Source organism: Dama dama, chromosome 18, assembly GCF_033118175.1.
Source record: "Dama dama isolate Ldn47 chromosome 18, ASM3311817v1, whole genome shotgun sequence".
Taxonomy (NCBI): domain Eukaryota; kingdom Metazoa; phylum Chordata; class Mammalia; order Artiodactyla; family Cervidae; genus Dama; species Dama dama.
Genome location: NC_083698.1, coordinates 35159444 through 35176153, shown reverse-complemented (window position 1 = coordinate 35176153; position 16710 = coordinate 35159444). Strand labels below are relative to the sequence as shown.

The following is a 16710-nucleotide window of genomic DNA, read 5'->3' as shown; positions in this document are numbered from 1 at the left end:
TTGCCCTGAAGTAATGGGACCGGATGCCATGATCTTCAGGAGAGGACACTGGCGACCCACTCCAGTACTCTTGCATGGAAAATCCCATGGATGGAGGAGCCTGGTAGACTGCAGTCCATGGGGTCACGAAGAGTTGGACACGACTCAGCGACTTCACTTTCACTTTTCACTTTCATGCATTGGAGAAGGAAATGGCAACCCACTCCAGTGTTCTTGCCTGGAGAATCCCAGGGACGGGGAAGCCTGGTGGGCTGCCATCTATGGGGTCGCACAGAGTCGGAAATGACTGACGCGACTTAGCAGCAGCAGCAGCCATGATCTTCATTTTTTGAATGTTGATTTTTAAGCCAGCTTTTTCACTCTTCTCTTTCACCTTCTGAATGTGTATATATATAATATATGTGTATATATCTAGAGATATGTATTTCTTCCTTACATGAATTGCATATATACTTTTTAGGAAAAAATAACAGGTTAGAGATTCAATCCTTTGTCACTGACCAGGACTACAATTAATGATATATTTAGTTTACAATGAATAATACTTACAGCATCATTTCCTTTCATTATGCATTCTTCTGTTTTTAGTGCTGTACTTGGCCAGTGTATCTGAAATAAAATATAATGCACTATTATGCAAACACATATAAAAATAAACTACACTGAAAACCCGTTTCATTTTTTCTGTAAGTCAATACTTTATATTTTATTTTTGTTGGTTTTATTTTTTTCTTTGAGAAGATCAAGAGGTTTATCACTTAACTCAGATATTATGGAGCCAATTCCAGGCCCTAATACATGAAAAATATTGGGGACTTATAAAAGTGGTGACAATAGCATTTAATTATGATGATCTTGTTATGATTAAAGTTATTATCATAGGAGTTAGCACTACATGGTTTCAACTATAGGAACACAACATTCCTTTGATATTGCTATTACTGTAACAGGCCCCCTAAGTTTCTTACTAACAATATCCAGCATCATGTGGTCCTTTGCTTTCACCGAGCAGTATATAAACTTTTAAATACCTTGGCTACCTGATGCAAAGAGCCAACTCCCTGGAAAAGACCCTGAAGCTGGGAAAGACTGAAGGCAGGAGGAGAAGGGGGGCGGGCAGAAGATGACAAGGTTAGATGGCATCACTAACACAATGGACATGAATTTGAGCAAAGTCCAGGAGATAATGGAGGACAGGGAAGCCTGGTGTGCTGCAGTCCATGGGGTCGCAAAGAGTTGGACACGACTTAGTGACTGAACAACTACAAACAGAAACACATGAGCACTTTTTGTTATGTTGCAACATAAAAAAGAAAGACAAAGAACAAGTAGGGATATGAAAGAAAGCCAGTTAAAAGCCAAAAGCACACTTAGAAAAGCCTAGAATCAATGCTCTTCATTATATCGTAGATCTATCGATGGAGCATATATGATTCAGGAAAGATATCACATTAACATAACAATGTCAGATTCAATCGCAGCCTTGCATCAGCCTGAAGAGGGTCCTTAACACCACTACAGAATAAGGACGCTGGAAGTGAAACTATTGAATTTATAAGGATTTATTGATCCTTTTTTGGAAAAAAATCAGACACTGAGTGATAGGTTTTCCCAGATGACTTCTAAAATATATTCTAATTTGAGATTCAATTTGGTTTTGGAATTAGTTTTACTATGGATGCATAAATCATTCAAAAGGATATGCTAGAATGTATGGGTGTACATGTGTAAACACAGACTCAAAATACAAATTAATTTTAGGATTATTCATCACTGGAAAGATAATTTGCTTATTAGTGTGAGTAAATCAGAGAATACCTCACCCGTCAATCATAATGATTAACATTCTTAACATCTTTAATTTACAAGAAGCAGGGCTTTTCTTCTTATAATATTAACACCCTTTTTTATTCACTTTTCATCATTATGTAAAATGAGACTTATTTAAACTATATTTCTACAATTTCAAAGTATTTGATAACCAATTCTTTGGAGAAAAATACCAAAGTTCAGCTTTTCAATGTTGAAACAGTATCCAGACAAGAGAATAACCTCAATTTACTACCTCATTCTCCTCAATCATTGGCTTCATGTGGATTATTTCTGGGACTATTTGAACACACTGTTTTGGGGGAGCCATTCTCTAGAAAATTCCTATATTTTGTTGACTAATTTTGTTTTCAGCTATCTTTTCAAACAGCCTTGGAAGACAGAGATAGATCCTCCTCCAGGGCAAATAGATTTTTTTCTTGATCAGGATAATAAAGAGAATGTCTCCCTCTGGGCAAAGGCTGGACAGGTTTGCTAGAAGACTCCTTTTAAGACCGAGAGTATTCTGAGCTGGAAGTTGGTAAAGTGGGTGCAACATACATTCATTGTGTATCCAACATCTCTTTAGGCTGCTTTGCTTTGTGGGACTTGAGGAGGAAAAGACAATGGATGGAAACATGAGGCTCATGCCGTCTGCTGCACTGGGAGACAGTCCTCTGTCTCTAGCCCAGGTGCCTCCTGTCTTCTGCCAGCATCAATGAAACTATGACAGGCTGACTTGTCTAGCAAGGTAAAATTCACAGTTCTTGACACAAACAAAAAAATAATATATTCTGTGGTGGTGAAGACAATACATGGTTCTTCTAGGATTGCCAGAATGTGTTATTTCTAGCAGTGAACCTAATAGTGACGACTGCTCTAGGAATAATGAAATCATTACTTCAGGCACATCTTAAATGATGCTCCCAGATAACTTTCAACAGATGGCATTTGTCCCTCCTTTAATGCTCTGAATTGTTTTTCTTACTTTTTCTTCCTATGACATCACAGTATGTGTATTCAATTTTAGCTCTCTTGTTAGGGTGGAAGAGGGCAAGGCTGCGACTTACTTCTGTAGCCCTAAAATGCCTACCTGGTACGGGGTCTTTAATGCCATCACTGCTTATTCATTGGCTACTGACAGATTTATATCAGTCAACACTTCTTTATCACATTCTTCAAAAAGTCAGTTCACTAAAGGATCCTACAACACAGTTTGAGAGAGAGATTCACTGACATGAAAATGCTGCAATCAGTGTCAAGTAAATGAGACAAGCAGCACTTTCCAGTTTAATCAGGGAGGAAATCCTACAGAGTTTAGTGAGTGTGAAAGACTGGCAGGATTTCCGAGGGCAGAGGAAACGGTCTTAACCAGATCACTCTGGGTTCACAGAGGGAAAGAAGTAGAGGATTAAGTTATGAACACTTAACCACTAAAGCCCAACACATCAGAACTCCCCTAAGGAATAATACACTTGAGTTTTGCTTTTCTTGTTGTTTACACTTTAGATTGCTTTGGTTTTTTTTTTTGTTTTTTTTTTAACACAATTTAACAGGCTCAGGACTGTATTCAAATGTCCACTCAGGTGAGAAAAGATAAGAGAATGATCTCACTGGAAATCAGAAGTTATTTTAAAGCCATCATGTACAGATGTTCTGCCAAGACAGTAAGGGAAATGATTTTCTTCATTTGCTTTGGCAGTCAGGAAGCCTTTTGGTTCTGCTCCAAAGTATAGCATCAACAAAAAGTCATAAAATTAAGCTATCTGTTCTGCATAAAACATTTTTAAAGGCAGTTAAACAACAGGGTGTAATGACATTTCCAAATTCTCTGCACCAAGAAAGGTACAAAAAGCAAAAGGTTAAATACACATGATTTCATCACAATATTCCGACTATATAATTTAATTGTTCTAAAGCATTTTAACAGGCCATTACTACTCTTGCATAGCTCAAAGGAGAAAAATAAAATAAAAATTAAATTACAAAGTATTCTTTTTTGGACTCCCTATTGAACCTACTAATTATACCAGGATTAAGAATTTAACAATTCTATTGTTATATGATGTTAGAGCACTCAGAGATTTTGGAGAGCAAAAACAAATGAACAAAAAAGTAATAATTTAACTGTCTAAAAAACATTATTTCCTTTTTTTATTGAAAAAGGTTAAATAAAATGATCTGGTAAATGTAAATTCCTCTTGGAATATATTTAAGTGACTAAGACACTATTATAACTTCATCTAATATTCTCTTCCTAATTCTATTATTCTAATGAAAAATATTGTTTATATTTTAGTTTTTTCTTTCTATATTTTACATCTATATGTAGTACCAGTGCCCATCAACACATATTTTAATTAAAGGTCCTACAAATGTCATTAAAATCAAGAAAATATATTTTGAATATAACACATTAAAAGAGACTTAATGGTTTATAAGTGGTAGTTTTAACCTGTCATACTTCATCTTACTGTTTATCCTTTTATAATTAGTTATAATGACTGTCATTATTCAAATACTTTGTAACCAGAATTATTATCTTCTGCATTACAGATAAAATTTGTTCTTGAAATGTTGATAATCAAAAGCTTTTGAATTAGAACATTATTATTATGACACAAACATTTCTGGCCTGGTAAGACTCTGATGTTGGGAGAGATTGAAGCCAAAAGGAGAAGGGGGCAGCAGAGGATAAGATGGTTAGATAGCATCACTGAGCCAATGGACATGAATTTGACCAAGCTCTGGGAGACAGCGGAGGATAGAGGAGCCTGGGGTGCTGCCATCCATGGGGTCGCAAAGAATCAGACATAATTTAGCGACTGAACAACAAATGCCCTTTTTAATGGATGAAATTTACTAAATTGCTATCATTAATGTGAAACACCATTTGCCATTTTATATGCAAATTATATTTTAATGCTTTTCTCCCACTTAAAAAAAAGTTCTAAAATAGAAGAATTTTTTTTCACCTTTGATTCAATAAACTTGAGTGAGAAAAGTATAAATATTTTTACAAACAGAAGTGACTAAACTTTATTTATAGATATCCAAATTAAGTAGTGTAACTTTAGCTTTAAATAATAGTGGTAAGAATAATTTCAGGAGAAAAAAAGGTGAAATTTAGAAACAGAAAAGCCATGGGTAAAAGTTAAAGCAAAAATTTATTATTAAATATGGAATATCCAATGAAGTCTTCCCTAGTGCCTCAGATGGTAAAGAATCTGCCTGTAATGTGGGAGACCTGGGTTCAATCCCTGGCTTGGGAAGATCCCTGGAGGAGGGCACGGCAATCCATTCCAGTATTCTTGCTTAGAGAATTCCCATGGACAGAGGAGCCTGGTGGGCTACAGTCCGTGGGGTCTCAAAGAGTAGGGCATGAATGAACAACTAGACACAGCACATGAAGTCCTGTAAAATACAGCTTAAACAAACCAACATTTCCACTTTTGATTTCTTTATGAAATGAAAAAAGAAAAGAAGATTTTATATGTCAAGCTATATAGTATTGCTATGTCCCCAAAAATAACTTTATTTTCCAGGAAGGCTTGGTAATTCTCAAATGTGCATAGATTGCAAGAGGCTACATCAACAGAACACAGACAAGCTAGTCCCTATGCTGTCTTTGAATACCAGAGCCTCCTTGGACTCTCAACTTTGCCACAAAATAACAAAGGGGAAACAGCTCCTTCCTGTTCTTGTCATTGGTTTTCCTCCGCTTCTGTCACTAACAACTGTTTCACTAGTCTATTAACCATCACTAAAGGAAGCACTAGTGATGCAAAGGCAGTAAGGACCAAGAGGAAAGAAACCCCTGATGACAAAAGGCAGAACTAATGGTAAGCTGAAGACAAATCTGGGAGACGCAGTTCACACCAAAGTAGCAGCCTGGTTCTCAATTCTATGGTGTAGTAGAAATAGCTTAGGCTTCTGAGACAAATGAACTTGGTTTTAAGTTCTAATTGCTACGTACTGGCCTCATGGCCTTATTCTCCTCTTTTCTCCATTTACCCCAAACGCTGCTGCTAAAGCAATCACCCTAAACTCTCATTCTCATTATGTTATACAAGTACTCAGACTCTCCCACTGGGCTCCTGCATTGCTTAAGTCTCAACAGCTCAGCAGTCAATGTTCTTCAGGATCTGGTCTAAGCCATATTTCCATCCTTAACTATCACTCTCCCCTGTTCCCACCCACATGCCCCCACCTCACCCATCTACTTCAGCCAAATCATTATTTCAAGTTGCTCTAAAATTTCTCAGTTTCTTCCCTGTCCTCACTACCAAACTGTGTGAATCAAAATTCCAACTACTATTCAAAGTCCACTTTTAAATTATATCTCCTCCAGGAAACCCCAACTCTCAGTTTATGCATATTTTCTTAGTATTTTATTCAGACCTTTATTATAGTTCTCTTCAAATTGTGCTATCTATGACAGATGTGTATGTATCTTCTCCATTGTGCTAGAAATATTTCAGGGTAGGGACTGTTTTATTAATTTCTGCATACTTTGTATTTCCATGACTATTTCTAGAACTTAGTTGAATGTGTTTAATATGTAGGACTCTTATACCTCACTTAGAAATGGAAGCACACAAGAATCACGTGCTAATTCTGTGTCTTGTTTAGATAATAACCATGATAGCAAATACTTGGATAACACTACATATTTTTGGCACTGTTCAAGGCAATTGATAACTCAATTAATTGTCTTATAAAGTGCTCAGTCGCTTCAGTTTGTGTCTGACTCTTTGCGACCACATGGACTGCAGCCCACCAGGTTCCTCTGTCCATGAGATTCTCCAGGCAAAAGCAGAGTGTGTTGCCATACCCTTCTCATGTTTTTCTCTTTCCAAGTCTTCATCTATACTAGTGTCCTGCTATTGTCACATAGTGATCAGAATCTCAAGATACTTTAATATTTTCACCCGAATAATGATTTCCTCTAGCTTAGTCCAAATCATTTTGCACCAAAAGACTTTAGACAAAAGTGCAAAGGAAAAAAAAAAAAACAGTTTAAATAAATTTCTTAGGAAGTTCCTGATGAAATCAGAGTTTAAGTATGGTGTTATCTGTGGATTTTAGAGACTTTTCAAGAGAGTAATCTGCAGAAGAAATTTTTTCTGGCAGGTAGGAGGTTCTCATGAGGTAAAACAAATGAAATAATAAGGGTAGAAATTTTACAGTGTTACCACCAGGATTAACTCTTCCATTTTTGAGTGAAGGTCAGGGTCTTTTATGAATGTGACATAGATACAAGAGAACAGAATTTCAGGGTGAAAGTATCATTACATAGTCTGGGAAATGCTGTGAATTAATTAATTTATAAAGCAAAGTCAGTATCTAAAAATGCTAACAGTAAATTTACTAAATGGTAGTGAAAATGTTAGTCACTCAGTCATGTCTGACTCTTTGTGACCAGATAGATTATAGCCCACCAGGCTCCTCCGTCCATGGGATTTCCCAGATAAGAATACTGGAGTAGGTAGCCATTGCTCTCTCCAGGGGATCTTTCTGACCCAGGGATCAAACCTTGGTCTACTTGCATTGCAAGTAGACTCTTTACCTTCTGAGATACCAGGAAAGCCCAATGATAGGTAAGTTCTTACCTATTTCAAAATTGCACAGGAAAAATCAGTCTAATGAGTATATAATAGTACAAGTTCTGAGAGTTATAGTTGATCCTTGAACAACATGGGTTCGAACTGTGAAGATCCACTTACATGCGGATTTTCTTCAGTGAATACCCTAATATGTCCCCTTTAACAAATGAGAAAGCAGAAGAAAAAAGGGATTAAGGAATTTGCCGAGTACTACAAATGCAAAGCCAGGATTTAAACTAAAAATCTAACTTGTGTTCCTCATTCAATCTTCATACCCCTACAACAAAGGAAGTACAGTCACAAGTAACACAGTTGAATCTAATAACTAATACTGAATAAAACAAGACAAAAAAGCAACCCCAGAAGACTACAATAAACTATTGTGTATCATTTTTACATAGCTTAAAACAAGTAACTCTAAACAATATACTGTATAGGGAAACACTGTTATGATAAAATAATTCTTTAAAATTTAAAATTAATAAATAAACCAAAAATCCATCAGAGTGATGGTTTCTAGGCAAGCAGGAGACACAGGAGGAAAAGAGGGAGGAAACAAAAGGTAACTGCAGGCACAGTGGGAATGGTGATAATGTTATTGTTGAGTTGGCTGGTGAGTTCTAGGTATTTATTTCACTATTATACCTTCTAAGATATTTATATTATTTATTATTTTATGTAACAGATACTGGGCTTCCCTGGTGGCTCAGTGGTAAAGAATCTGCCTGCCAGTGCAGGAGACCTAAGTTCGATCCCTGCATCAGGAAGATTCCCTGGAGAAGGAAATGGCAACTCACTCCAGTATTCTTGCCTGGGAAATCTCATGGACAGAGAAACCTGGTGGGCTACAGTCCATGGAGTCACAAAATAATTGGACACGAGTTAGTGACTACACAACAATAATCCAAGCAAATGAAAAAAGGAGAAAACATTTAATCTGGGGGAGGGGGAAGAAGTGTGATCTATTTTCCTGATTATAATAATGTATATAGTTATCACTTAGCTAAAAATTGTGGTACCGCTATAATAGGAAGATGACAGGGCAGATGAGTACGGGCTGCTGCTGAAGTTGTGCAGATATTTTAGCTATGTCACTGCAAGAAAAGAAAGCAAAAATCCTCATCTTCCTTTACAGAAAGTCAACAGATATTGTCTAAAACCAATGATATCAAGAAAGAACAGTACACAAATGTCACTTAGACATATGGAGATAAGAACCAGAAAAAACGAGAGCTTTAAATGATTTCCTCTAGAGATTAGGAATTGGATGGGATGAAGGTGTTCTGCTTTTTATGATAATTTTTTTAATGACTTTAAAAAATATGGACATTGTTCATTTTGACAAACATAAAAGTATACAAGTAAATTATAAAGAAAATGTATTATGTAATATATACCTTTATGCCAAAAAATGCTATAGTCTACATATATCTGAATGTTTTATGTAAGGTTGATATAGTTCTGGAAACACATTAATTCAACTCTACAAGCACAGATTATAAGGACCATTTTTCTTCTTATAGTTAACCTTTCTCAAAAAAGTTGAGTGCTTGCCTGTTTTAATATATTTTAATCCTTTAGGTTTAAAGAGCATCCATCTGAATTAGTGATCTTACCAACAGAAATACACGAGTCAGCTACACTGAGTTCACACATCCATATTTCTTCAGGCTGGGATTTTTGGAGTAATAAAGCCCAAAGGGACTTTAAGTCAGAATATGCAAACCTAGGTGTCAGGAGAGCGGGTGTGGTACAAGGGCCACTAGGCAAGAGAAAGTTTCAGTGCATCAATCAGAAGTCTTCTGGGGATTTGGGGATCAGTGGTGAGCTAGAAAAGTTTATTCTGCATTATTTATAAATCTTCTCAAAATGATCTTATTTTTAATGTATATTTTATTTCTTTCAATAATATTGTCACTCAGAATGTTCACGTGGTCAAGACAATGAAAAATCTAATCCAAGTAACACCCATTCAAGAAGATTTCTCACTTACTCCTTTTCTTTCTCTCCTGAAATATAGTTTACTCTTTCATACCTCTCTATAGCCACTGCTGATGTGTTCTAAGCTGAGGGAATATACAAGATCCTTGCCTCCCACGAAGAGTCTCTCTTGATATTCATCCAGCAGCATTGTCTGGAGATTAAGAAATCCAAAAGGGCTATGAAAGACCGATGTTCTGTTTAGATCCAAGAGCTCTGAAATGCAAAACAAAATGTACCCTAAACACAGAGAAAATACAAATACCTTTATAACACTTTTTTTTCATGGCTCTATTTTCACATGTAGTAATACTGTGAAGTTAACATTCATTCATTTTATCATAAATACAAACTCAAATTTATTGTTCAGAAAGACTAAAAATATATAATACACTTTCAATACTTGGTTGTGTGTTTGAAAGTTTCTAAAATAGTAGATATTCTAACCATGTAAAGGGATGGATATTAACTAAACTTATTGGGATAGTCATTTCTTGATATGACTTGATATCAAATCAATATGTTGTAAACAGACTCATACAACATTATAGTTCAACTATAATTTTAAAAACAAAAAAAATTGTTCAGCATTTAAAAACAAAGTATAATGGAAATAAGTCACCATGTGCACAAACTAAAATCTTTTTTAAGTTTATGAATGGAAAAACTTTGACACAACTTAATATGTAAAGTAAATAGCTTATGCTTTTAAATACAGAATTATTTTTCACAAACTTTAATGTAAAGCACTATATAGAAACATCATTCCACTATGACTTTTATATTTACTTCTCTATGTAAAATAAAAATCCCAATTCTGAAATAAATATCCCCAAAACAAGTCCATTTAATTCCAGATGAACACCAATTCAGAAAAAATGTTTCCACTTGAAACTGGTTTTGAAAGTCATGCCCAAAGTCAAATCACCCAAATCACCTGGAAACTATCAGGACTGTGAATGCAATGAAGTAAAACCTGGTAGTATTCACTACAGTGGGAATAACTGTTAAAACTAACATGGATCTACTGTCTAAAACTGTGATTTAGGCTACTGTTTATGCACTACTCCTACTTCAGAAGGACTAAAGAGCCTCTTGATGAAAGTGAAAGAGAAGAGTGAAAAAGTTGGCCTAAAGCTCAGCATTCAGAAAAACTAAGATCATGGCATCCGGTGCCATCACTTCATGGCAAATAGATGGGGAAACAGTGGCTGACTTTATGTTTTTGGATTCCAAAATCACTGCACATGGTGACTGCAGCCATGAAATTAAAAGACACTTACTCCTTTGGAAGGAAAGTTATGACCAACCTAGACAGCATATTAAAAAGCAGAGACATTACTTTGTCAACAAAGGTCCATCTAGTCAAGGCTATGGTTTTTTCCAGTAGTCAGGTATGGCTGTGAGAGCTGGACTATAAAGAAAGCTGAGCACCAAAGAATTGATGCTTTTGCACTGTGGTGTTGGAGAAGACTGTTGAGAGTCCCTTGGACTGCAAGGAGATCCAACCAGTCCATCCTAAAGGAGATCAGTCCTGGGTGTTCATTGGAAGGACTCATGTTGAAGCTGAAACTCCAATACTTTGGCCACCTGATGCAAAGAGCTGACTCACTGGAAAAGACCCTGATGCTGGGAAAGATTGAGGGCAGGAGGAGAAGGGGACGACAGAGGATGAGATGGTTGGATGGCATCACTGACTCAATGGACATGAGTTTGGGTGAACTCCGGGAATCCGTGATGGACAGGGAGGCCTGGCTTGCTGGGGTTCATGGGGTCGCAAAGGGTCAGATACAACTGAGTGACTGAACTGGACTGAACTTACTTCAGAAAGTCAGAATCTGGCAAACCTGTGGTATTACTTGTTTGTTGAAGCTATTTCACTGCATATGGCAGTTCATTACTTATGGTTGCTAAATGATACGTGAGAGACTTTGAGGATGAGAAAGAATATGACTCCAATATGAAAAACCCTGCAGGTTGAAAATTCCCAAGAAGGTGCCTTGGCAATATTGACAAGTTAACAGATAACTTCATTTCCCCAAAAACTGTTCCTAATGCAACTGACAGAGAAGTTTAAATACTGGTAACCAAAACACTCAAATCCAGATAGCAATATGAAATATGACAGATCTACATCATTTTGTCCACTCTTACACTATTTCTGAGAAAAGAGAAATGAAGCATCTTTCCCCTCTATTAAGAATGTATTAACTTCTATTTCTCTACTCTGAAACTGCCGATGCCCAACATTTCATGGGATATGGCTAACTTTAAATCTTTATTTTAAAACAAGTAATATTGCTAGCATCAAAGTATCATTTATAAAGGTAAAACTTGTGATATTGAATCATTTGACAATTCATCTAAATAAAGAACTTAAACCTTTTAGGGAGAGATGGAAATAATAAGGTGCTTTATTTAGGGAGCATGAAAATAGGAATTTGAGAGATCTAGGGGTTCTTGAATCCTAGAAGACAAATTTTTCCTACTTAGCAATTTTGTCAAGGTAGAATCACATTATTTTCCTTTCTTACTAGGCATTCACAGAAAGAGATGCACTTTTTAGGAATTCAATACCATAACAAAAATATAAATCAAAGTTCTCCACTGCCATTATCCCTTGTCTTTATATGTAATCAATTAAGGTGCTACATCAGGTCTGATCAGCAAACTATTTTGCAGAAAAAGCTCCCCAGTTATTCTGATATATTTCTAAAACTCTTCAAGTGTTAAGCATGGTGAAATCATTATCTGAACACATTTAACTGATCAAAGAATAGGTATAAGCTAAGTAGAATTAACAGATCTCTAAACTACAGACTTACTAAGAACAGTAAGGTACAGAGTTTAGGAGACTAAGTTGGCTGGAAAATGAGAGAAAGTCATGAAAGGAACAAATATGAGGAACCTATCCCAAAGTGTTGCCACAGTTGAGTACTCATTGCGAATTTTTAAAAGTATGAATTGGAAAGAGAGGCAGCCTCACCAGTAATGGAGGCCCTTTGTAAGTGAATTCCAGTAGGGATGGAATGACCTTGCTTTTTCCTAATGAAGTCATTAGAGCCTCATTACCTCCATATACACCTAGAGATATAGACATCAAAACTTCTACTTGTTTTTCTGACTTGCCAACTTCTGCAGGGCTTATTATGCGTACTCTAATTTTTATAGCATAAAGGTGGTGGTTCCCATTTTTTTATCAATGATAATAAGAGAGTAACTACTGATCCAATAGTGATATACAATTGTGATATCCAATAGTGAATACTGATGGCATCACCGACTCAATGGACATGAGTTTGAGTAAGCTCCAGGAGCTGGTGATGGACAGGGAAGTCTGGCGTGCTGCAGTCCATGGGGTCGCAAAGAGTCGGACACAACTGAGAGATTGAACTGAACTGAACTACTGATCCACCAGTCTTATTTTCTTTTAATGTATCAAATTTTATTGCGACCCATCCTCCATCTATATGACTAAGTCTATCCCATGAGATAACAAAGATGAACTCATGTTTCTGTTGAGGTGTAGTTTGGGAAATTCAAAGGGAAAAATTCCAACAATTGCAAATTTTTCACAAGTTCCTTGCTCATGGCCTTTATATTTATTGATTTTTTTCCACCACAGTAAAGAACCACAGTGTAACAGTTTGAATTACTATTGTCCTTTAAGTGACTTATGAAGAAACTCAGGTGCCTAGAGAATAAATGGGAAAGAGAGAACTATCCTACAGAAATACGCTATTACAATGAAAAAAAAAAAAAAAATCACCAAAGGAAAAAAAAAGAGAGAAAGAGAGAATTAAAGTACAACAGATGTAGATGCCATTATGAAAGTCCTGTAGACTGAGAAGCTGAGAAGCCAGGTTCTGGTCTTGGCTTTGCCACTAATTACCTGAGTAACCTTGAATGACCACTTAACTTCTTTAGACTGGTTTCCTCACATGTTAATTACCCTTCTGTCCTCAAAATGATTAATTCTTTGCCTAAATTGCATTTCTAAAATGGAGGTGATAAAACATAATATATTAAAAATATACAAATCCAAAGACAGATATTTTTAGTCTTTCAAAGTATAGTACTGAATCTATATTTTTGACATCTTCAAAAATGGAGTGATCAATGAAAAATTCTAAATAGCTAATGACCCATATTTAAACTTGCCTAAAGGGAAGTAGTTAAAACATTAATTTATGACTTTTCATATATTTAAAATATTACAGGGTCAGGAAATACTTTTAGTTTATCAGGAATTTTGGATCTAATTTATTTTGATTCACTCATATTGCCTCAGAAAAAACTGCTGCCAAGATATGCCTGGATACATATGATGTACATGCCTTAGGCAGTAAGTTAAGAAATTCCATTTCACTTATAAAGACACTTCCTGGGATAGTTCCTAAGTTATTTTTTAAAAAATATAAGATCTAATAAATAGACTGTAGTTTTCTTTAAACGTGTTCCCTATATGAGGGGTGGGCATTCAATGCTTCTGTAACTGTCTGCTTTGACCAGTACAGCAGAATAGCGCAGATGACTGATTCCTAACAAGTTCAGGCTTATCAATAGAAATTTCAGAATCAAGGTACTAATCAAAACATATCAGTTCAATGGTTTATATTTTTCTTGTTCACTTCCATAGAGATAAATCCTGATTGTGATCCTCAACTCACTCTGAGACACAAATCCTCCTTCCTGTCTGGGACTCTCCAATATCTTGAGCTCTAAGTCAGGGAAGGCCAAAAGTATCCACTATGTGTAAATGTCTGTGCTTCAGATGTATATTTGGAATAATGGACACAGAGGAAGAATTCTATAATATAAACATTTTAAAAGGTTGTGCATATTTATGCTTTAATACTAACTCTAATTTTCTACTTTTATTTGATTAATTTACCTACCTCTTTCCCAAAAGGATCTGAGATGACTCATGCAAATATTCAATTGAACAAATAAATATACATTTAGGGGTATTAAAATATTGGGAAATAACAAAATGAGAGGTCTGGGATAAATTTTATTAAGTATAAGTCATTCTCTAATATCCAACACAATGTTAAAGTGAACATCAAAATTGACCCGAGGCTTCTAAAAAAATCCAAAGTCACTAAAATACAAGAGAAAAACTATAACAATTGCTTAAGAGCACTGCCTGATGTGATGATTAATTTTATGTCTCAAATTGACTGGATCACAGTTGTCTAGATATTTGGCTAAACATCTCACTTAAACATGTGGCACTTACTTGTAAGAGGTAGGACCTACAATTATTCTTGTTTCCCAAATGCAAAAATAAAGGTTTTAAAGAGATTCAGTACACAGATAACTGGAGGAGGGCATGGTAACCCACTAATATTCTTGCCTGGAGAATCCCAAGGACAGAGGAGCCTGGTGGGCTACAATCCATGGGGTCACAAAGAGTCAGACAGGACTAAGCAACTAAGCACAAGCACACAGCTAGGGCTATTTGGTCATCGCTGGTGCCAAAATTTAAACAAGGAAAGTTGACTGGAGAGCTTTGCTATTAATTATCCATGGTAGATGGGGTGTCTGTCACCACTGTGCAACACACAGCTTAGTCTTCCCCAGTTCTGGTCCCCAGAGACAAACACCATCAAGACGGTTTGATTTCTTAAAAGTTTGTTCCTTACAAACAAGAACTCCACAATCCATTAAATCTAAAACTTCCTACAGAAGGAACTAAACACAAACTGTAGAAAATTCTTAAGGAGATGGGAATACCAGACTACCTTACCTGTCTCCTGAGAAACCTGTATGCAGGACAAGAAGAAACCGTTAGAACTGGAATTGGAACAATGGAATGGTTCAAAGTTGGAAAAGGAGTATATCAAGGCTGTATACTGTCACCCAGCTTATGTAACTTCCATGCAGAGTACATCATGCAAAATGCTGGGCTGGATGACTCACAAGCTGGAATCAAGGTTGCCACGAGAAACAGCAACAACCTCAGATATGCAGATCATGCCACGCTAATGGCAGAGAGTGAAGAGGAACTAAAGAGCCTCTTGATGAAGGTGAAAGAGGAGAGGGAAAAGTCTGGCTTAAAACACAACATTCAAAAATGTAAAAGACAAACAAACAAAAAAAAAATAAGATGATGGCATCTGGTCCCATCACTTCATGGCAAACAGAGGGGAAAAATGATAACAGTGACAGACTTTATTTTCTTGAGCTCCAAAATCACTGTGGACAGTGACTGTAGCCATGAAATTAAGGCTCTTGCTTCTTGAAAGAAAAGCTATGACAAACCTAGACAGCATATTAAAAAGCAGAGATATCACTTTGCTGACAAAGGTCCATACAGTCAAAATTATGGTTTTTCCTGTAGTCATGTATGGATGTGAGAGTTAGACCATAAGAAGGCTGAGCCCCAAACAATTGATGCTTTCAAAATATGACTGGAGAAGACTCTTGAGAGTCCCTTGGACAGCAAGGAGATCAGTCAATTCTCAAGGAAATAAACCCTGGATATTCACTGGAACGACTGATGCTAAAGCTGACGCTCCAATACTTTGAGCTCCTAATGTGAAGAGCCCACTCACTGGAAAAGAGCCTGATGCTGAGAAAGACTGAGGGCAAGAGGAGAAGGGGGTGACAGAGGATGAGATGGTTGGATGGCATCACTGACTCGATGGACATGGGTTTGAGCAAGCTCTGGGAGATGGTGAAGGACAGGAAACCCTGACGTGCTGCAGTTCACTGGGTCACAAAGAGTCAGACACAACTTAGGACTGAACAATAACAACACAGAAAAGCCTAGTCTATTAAGGGATTATAATATTTCTGAACTTGAATACATTTTTTTTGCAGAGACTCCTACTCATAATAAAATAAAATGGAAGGTTTTCCCAATATTCAGTTGTTAGAATTGACTTAATTCAAATAATTCAACAGCATTTACAACAAGAAAACTCAGGTTAATATCAAGTTTAATTACCTTTCATTTGTATTAAAAAACTGTCTCAAATAACTATTGAATTTTTCATGTTGCTTTATGAATTAGTGACATCCTCAATTTTATATATCTTACTTTAAAAACCTGAAATCTTTGTACTTCACTTCCTATAGTTTTCAAATGAATTAAATATTTTTTGGTATACACTTAGGCAAACAAAACAAAAACCTTAAGCAGGAAGCTTTCCTCCTTCTTTAAGAATATTTTCTCCTTTTAGTTTTAGAGCCAGCATTTTAAGTCATAATAGTGGTCTTAGCACCAAATTATAGTCCACAGACACGGCGTATTTACCAAGCAATGGCTAACTTCTTTATCCCTCTGCACTGTTGCAAGCTGCTTAGA

At 36.2% G+C, this 16710-nt stretch overlaps 1 protein-coding gene across 1 annotated transcript in view; it reads right to left on the bottom strand.

The window, feature by feature from the left end:
- Nucleotides 1-16710, bottom strand: part of SEMA3E (semaphorin 3E) — a 271880-nt gene that overhangs the window by 110734 nt on the left and 144436 nt on the right. The window contains exons 2-3 of the mRNA XM_061165134.1: nt 9451-9611; nt 550-609 (exon numbers count right to left, since the gene is read on the bottom strand). Of these exons, the coding sequence (XP_061021117.1) occupies nt 550-609; nt 9451-9611 (221 nt within the window). The remainder of the gene's footprint in view (nt 1-549; nt 610-9450; nt 9612-16710) is intronic.